The 6,253-nt window shown below is 48.1% G+C and overlaps 1 protein-coding gene across 15 annotated transcripts; it reads right to left on the bottom strand.

The window, feature by feature from the left end:
- Window positions 1-364: 364 nt before the first annotated feature.
- LOC118075369 (SOSS complex subunit C) lies at window positions 365-6,253 on the bottom strand. 15 transcript variants are annotated; one of them, XM_035097300.3, is made up of 7 exons: window positions 6,115-6,253; window positions 5,110-5,131; window positions 4,330-4,401; window positions 3,820-3,922; window positions 2,414-2,473; window positions 1,078-1,168; window positions 365-656 (listed from the first exon to the last, which is right to left on the bottom strand). In XM_035097300.3, exons 3-7 carry the CDS (start codon window positions 4,352-4,354, stop codon window positions 561-563), a joined length of 375 nt encoding a protein of 124 aa, XP_034953191.1. In that variant the 5' UTR covers window positions 4,355-4,401; window positions 5,110-5,131; window positions 6,115-6,253; the 3' UTR covers window positions 365-560. The 15 variants fall into 15 exon arrangements, with proteins under 15 accessions (XP_034953191.1, XP_034953189.1, XP_088514946.1 ...); XM_035097298.3 differs by lacking the exon at window positions 6,115-6,253 and adding an exon at window positions 5,821-5,888; XM_088658820.1 differs by lacking the exons at window positions 5,110-5,131; window positions 6,115-6,253 and adding exons at window positions 4,833-5,049; window positions 5,821-5,888.

Genomic DNA, 6,253 nt, shown 5'->3' with positions numbered 1-6,253 from the left:
GGGGTCTGTAAAAAATTCTGGAAAGGACCCCCCACCAGGAGGAAGCTCACAACTTTCCCCATGGTACCACTTGCACTGAGCTGTTAGTTCGAGCGGGGAGTGTGGGCAGAGCAAGCAAGAGAGAACCGTAGCTGCTCTCGGTTCCTCTCATTTGTTTTCTCTCTCTGGGTGCTGTGCAAAGAGGAAAGGCCCCACAGTGCTACCTAGAGGAATCACAAGTAGCCACTTCTGCCCCTTTCCCTCTGTCTAGGGCAGGGTAGTGTTGTTTGTGGGTCACAAAAGAGAAGCAGCCGGCTCTTCCTCACCTGGTGCCATTGTGGGGAAATTGGCCGCATGGAAAGAAAAGAACAGGACACCTTAGAACTTATTTTAAGTAGTTTAACATTCGCTGGAAACAAAATACCTGAATCCAAAATGGAAAGCCATTACAGTGAACAAAAAATAACAACATTCATTTTTGAGTCCTCTTCTTTTCATAAACCAGAAGCAGGGTTGGGCAAAAGAGCAGCTGTAAGACTGGAGAAACACGGATGCTCGCTCTTCGTTCCAAGGATGGTTTCTCACTCTAAATCAAGCCGTGGCAACACAGGGAGAATAAGGTTTCCAAAGGCAGAGTCTTGGGTTATGAAGTATCCTGAGGAATGTGCATGAGCGTGCTGCGAAAGGAACATAACGGTTTGAAAACGACACATTTTCAATGGAAGCCAAGTCTCTCCACTGTCATGTAAGCATGACAGAATATCTGTTCTTTGCCAAGTTTCAGTCCTGCTAATAGTTCAGTTGCTTTGACCCAGGTGTGGGGAACCTCTGGCCCTCCAGATGTTGCCGAACTACAATGCCCATCTTCACATCTAGCTCATTCTTCCCAAGTTTTTGCCCGCAGTGTTTAAAACAGGGCTAAAATGTGAGACAATACAGAACGTAACATGACCAAAGCCACTTCCCAAATCAGAAGACACTCTCAGAGTTTTAAACTTTGTCATTACTGTAATTATTAAGCTAGGCACCAAAACAAAAAGGCCCAGCAAAACTTGCAAAACGGCCAGTTTGGATATGCTTTGGGTCAGGACAACTCACCTGTAGAGCAGCCTTCTGCTGTGCAGCAATGTGCTGTAGTTCAGCATGATCACGGAAATCCTTGTTAAAGGAAGATCTGGCGAGAGAGATGCTGCGAGCAATGATAAGAAATTGACATGTCACACAAATGCAGGCAAGGTAGCCATCAGCACAGTCTCAAGGTAGAGGCTTGTCATGGGCAGGGTGGGTATTGCAGAGTCAAGAAGTTCCATGTTGTTACTTTAAATGTATCTGACATGCAAAGTGAGTAATTTGCATGTGCCAGACAGTGTTAGAAACTCAGATCTATAAGCTAGGCACCAAATGACTCCTTCAGCCAAGGTTACAGTCACCCAACAGAATGTCTAGTTGCCACTTTGGGGCAAGACAGCTCTAATGTCTTATTTTCCAAAAGATGGACTGACTGTGATTCTCAGTTAAACGTCTGGCTAGTTCAGATGAAAATTTTGAGCTAGGTTAAGAGTTTTGAGAGCTTAAGGAAGAAAAATCCCTTAATCAAGGGACAGTCCACATACATATTGGTCTATTCCGACCTCTTTTTCTTAATGGTGACACGGGCCATTCATAACGTAGGGCTATTCTTCACAACTGTGAGCAGGGCATTGGGGTGGGAGAAGTGGAGACGAGCTACAACAATTCACTACAGTGGACCCTCTGGATACGAATCAAATTCATTCCGGGGGTCCGTACTTAACCTGAAAAGTCCGTAAGTGGAGGTGCCGCTTCTGCGTATGCCCACAGCGCGACAGAGCACTTCTGCACATGCGGCGAAACCCAGAAGTATACACTTCCGGGGGTGCCGCGTTCGCAACCCGAAAGTTACGTATCCAGAGCGGTACATAACTCGAGGGTCCACTGTATAACGTTCTTCTCGGCTCCTACTCAGGCTGCACAGAAAAAGCATTTTGGTTCCAGAAATTCATTCCTATTGTGCAGATGAAATACAACGGGCAGAAATCTACAGGATGGGGTATTAGCGTGTTAAAACAGTTAAGATCCAAGGATTTCCAGGCAGGCACCTCCAGATGGCAGAGATGACAGGAGTCTATCCTGGCACCCGGGCATTTTCACTGGGCAGCAAGAGGCCAACAGTCAGGTGCAAAATGCGCCTGGCTAATTTCGAGCACTGGTGCCAGAAGGAAATTTCTGCTCAGGACCATTCACTCCAGCAATGGCAGGTTAAACCAAATAGGAAGGAAACCCAAGTGTAAGTCAAAAGGAGGTCAGCTGGAAGGCATGCAGTAGAAGAAAAAGGGCCCCCAGCACATTTTGCTCTCTCGCCGGCGCCACCCAATAACTTGCCTAAGTGATACCTGAATAAAACAGCGCTACTAACCAGGGGTCCATAGTCTTCATGATGGGGAGTTCATATGTTTGGTAGAGTGGCTGCAGAACTCTGTATGCAGGAAAAGAGTTTCCCATTGAGATTGTGCTGAGACAACGTCTCTTTGTAGCCAACAAGTTACCGTACACAAAAATACTACTACTACTACTACTGCTACTACTACTACTACTCCACCATGAGCAATAAATCAAGTCCTATGCTAAACACATGGAAGAGGATTTTGTTTTGTTTTTAATTCAAGGGCAGCTTTACATTTCAAAGAAATCTCGAATCTTAATATGGAAACAGTGATAAGGTTCAACACGGGGGAAGTGGAATTTTGGCGAAGAAGTGGGTGAAAATCCAATACTGTACATTAAAAAGAACTTTTTTTTTAAAGTGAACTGAAAATTTCCCTCTCCAGAGGGAATGAGCAAAGATGGAAACTCTCTTGCAGCTGGCTGCTTGGAACAATCGGCATACAACCCTGATTGTTATCAACTGTGTCCATTAGAACAGGGGTCAGCAAACTTTTTTCAGCAGGGGGCTGGTCCACTGTCCCTCAGACCTTGTGTGTGTGTGGGGGGGGGGCAGACTATATTTTCGAAAAAGAAAGAAAGAACGAATTCCTATGCCCCACAAATAACCCAGAGGTGCATTTTAAATAAAAGCACACACATTCTACTCATGTAAAAACATGCTGATTCCCGTACTGTCTGCAGGCCGGATTTAGAAGGTGATTGGGCCAGATCTGGCCCTGGGCCTTAGTTTGCCTACCCATGCATTCGAAGTGTTACTGATAAGTCTGCTCACTTTCTTGGGTGGGCGGGAGATTGTTGCCCCCTCTGCGCCAGCCCTGACTGCGTCACCCCTGCCTGGCAAATCTATGCTGGCGGGGGGCGTGGCCGTGGGTAAACTGCAGCACGTACCTGCAAGGACCTTTGTTTAATGGAGGGGAGGCTGCAGCCTCCGCCTGCCCCCCCTCAATAAGGGTATCCTGCTAAAGGGATCCGGAGGCGTGGATTCTGTCCAAAGTGTGGGCATGGGCTAGGGTATGCCCCTAACCCAACGGGGACATTTCGTGGTGCCCCTATTTGATGTAAGTCATAGGGCTCCCCCTTCTGGTGATTTACCCTTAGTTAGACTCCCTGCAGGCGGGCGGGCGTCAAGATATAACCTGGTTTCACCCAATGCCTAAGCCAAATCGCTCACATCTGTAACCAATAAAGTTGTGGCCTGTTTTAGCCCATAATCCAAAACACTCATGTTGGGGCGTTTATTAATCAGTGGGGAGCTACAGGGAACGGGGCCTTGGCACGCAAGAGAAAGCATCCCTTGGCTTTTTGATCAGAGAACACAACTTCTTTGATCAGAGAACACAACTGAAACAAAAAGGCAGGTCTCTAAACGTACTGTACCTGGCTCCAGGGTGATTTGTGGAAGACTGGTTTTGCATCAGCAGCTTCCTCTTCTCCTTATCTAGCTCTGCCAAAATCGCAACCCTGTTTTTATTCTGAAACCCTGGCAGGAATGAGAAGAATGGAAAAGTCTATGCACAATTTCCTTGAACCACCCTGCAGCTGCACTGGCTTCAAGCTCTCCCAAGTGAAGGATCAAGAGCACAGTCGCACCTTGGTTCTCAAACACTCACTTCCAGGTTGGGAGCCGATTTGTTTGACAACTAAGGCATTCGACTACCAAAGTACCACTTTGAAGGACTTGCAAGTGAAAGAACTATTGGGAAAGATTTTCCAAGATGAGAGGAGATGGCTCTGGGATTGTTCTGTGTAGTCTCAGGGAATATTTCCTAAATTTTGAAGGGTGAAGGATTTTTGTGGAGTGTGTGCCCACTTTGTGTGTGCACCTTAAAATTTTATTATAACGTAACCATGCAGATAGAGGCAAAGATTACCAGATGTAACATTTACCTTGCCCAGGAGGGTTTGATGTCATCTTGCTAGTTTCTGCCTTAATTGGCTATAACGTAGTTATGGGATGAGCTACCAAAAAGAATATAAATTAACATGTGAACATAAAAGGCTCACTACTAATACAATTGTACATTAATATTCAGATTGCAGGATGCAATAACAACACATTTTACAAAATGCTTGTGAGAATGCAGAGTAGCAGGTATGCTATATGCAAAGAGGGTGTGAACTGGGGCCACCTATTGGGTGCATGTGATCCCCTTATTGGAACAACTACACTCGGCTTGGATTGGTTTTCCAGAAACAATCCCGGATTTACAGAAGCCGTCCTGCATTGTAATCCCGGAATGTCCTGCAAAACCATAGGACATCCCTATTTTCCTCGGGGAAATACTGGAGGGCATGGAATCATCCAGTCATCTGGAGGCAACAGCCCTGCATATGAAAGTTTTTAAAAAATGTTTAATGTTTTATTATGTTTTTAAATATGTTAGAATCACCCCAGAGTGGCTGAGGCAGCCCAGTCGGATGGACGAGGTATAAATAATAAAAGCATTGTTATGGAATAGGACGTCCCTCTTTTCATTGAAGAAATATTGGAGGGTATTTCATTCCATGGTTCACTTTTCGGACTACAACTCCCATCGGCGCCAGCAACTGATGGAATAAGCTGTAGCGCAAGCCGTCTTGCAGGGCGCCTGGTGGCGGGAGGCTGGACTAGGGAATCCGCAAAAGGAAACCATACAGTTAGCATTGTGGTTGCTCCTTTCAGCTCACCTTCAGCAGGTGGGTGGAGTCCCTAAGTGAAAGCATAGAAATAAACAGCTCAAAGCACCTGGCTGCGGACACAGTCCCCATTCACCCACATCCTCCTTCCGGGTGGACTGCTCCCTGTCTCTCTCACTCCACCCCCTTTAGCTGCCCAGATGGACTTTGCTGCCCCCCCTTTGGCTCTACAGATAGACTCTCCCAACCACTCCTTTGGCTGTCCAGGTGGACTCTCCCAAACCTCCTTTGGCTCTACAGATGGACTCTGCCACCCCCCCTTTGGCTGTAAAAATGGATTCTCCCGCCCCCCTTTGGCTGTTCACATGGGCTCTCCCAAACTTCTTTTGGCTGCCCAGATGGACTTTCCCGCTTCTCTTTCATTGGACAATTGGCCAATCTGCCGCCCCCCTTTGGCTGTCCCGATGGACTCTCCCAAACCTCCTTTGGCTCTACAGATAAAACTCTGCCGCCCCCTCTTTGGCTGCCCTGATGGACTCTCCCGCTCATCTTTCGTTGGACGAATGGACTCTACTACCCTCCCCCTTTGGCTGTTCAGATGGACTCTCCCAAACCTCTTTTGGCTGCCCAAGTGGAATTTCCCACCCCTCTTTGGTTGGACGAATGGACTCTCCCGTCGTCCCCCAGTCGGCTGTAAAGATGGACTCTTCCTCTCCCCGCTTTAGGGGCTCTTTCTTCCCCGCTGGGTTTCTCCTCGCTCACCTGCTCCTGACTTCATGGTCGCGCGCGCCGCGTTCACGCGCCTTCGCTTCCCCGACCACCCCTGACTCAGAAAAGGGAAGAGTGACACGCAGCGTCCAGCTTCCGGGATGAGCTGGAGCTTCCGCTTAGCGAAGGCTTCGCCAGCTGGGTCTCCAGTGGCAGGGAGTTCCAAAGGGCCGGCGCCGCCCAAGGAAGCGGGGATTCTGCGGTGGAGGCGCCTGCGAAAGCATTAGTTTTCCCAGTGTCTCTTCAGCGGCCAGTGTCTAAAAATACCCCCAGCTTTGTTATTCTCACGCTGTATCTCTCATGGTGCTCATGGATGCCCTGAGCTGAGATTCCTGCCTTGCAGCGGGTGGGACTAGATGGCCCCTGGGGGTCCCTTCCAGCTGCAGGATCCTGCGATTCTACACCGCAGGCTGTGGCTTAAAACGTC

Source organism: Zootoca vivipara, chromosome 15 (assembly GCF_965207765.1).
Source record: "Zootoca vivipara chromosome 15, rZooViv2.hap1.1, whole genome shotgun sequence".
Taxonomy (NCBI): domain Eukaryota; kingdom Metazoa; phylum Chordata; class Lepidosauria; order Squamata; family Lacertidae; genus Zootoca; species Zootoca vivipara.
The sequence above is the reverse complement of the archived record's forward strand: the minus strand, read 5'-3'. Positions and strand labels throughout refer to the sequence as shown.

What these genes read in the sequence shown, in the direction of transcription:
- LOC118075369 (XM_035097300.3), bottom strand. Translation starts at nt 4,354, where the DNA reads ATGACATCAAACCCTCCTGGGCAAG. An exon ending in ATCAAACCCTCCTGGGCAAG is followed by an intron (nt 3,923 to 4,329) that starts GTAAATGTTACA and finishes CATTCCTGCCAG; the next exon opens with GGTTTCAGAATAAAAACAGG. An exon ending in ACAAATCACCCTGGAGCCAG is followed by an intron (nt 2,474 to 3,819) that starts GTACAGTACGTT and finishes TCCTGCATACAG; the next exon opens with AGTTCTGCAGCCACTCTACC.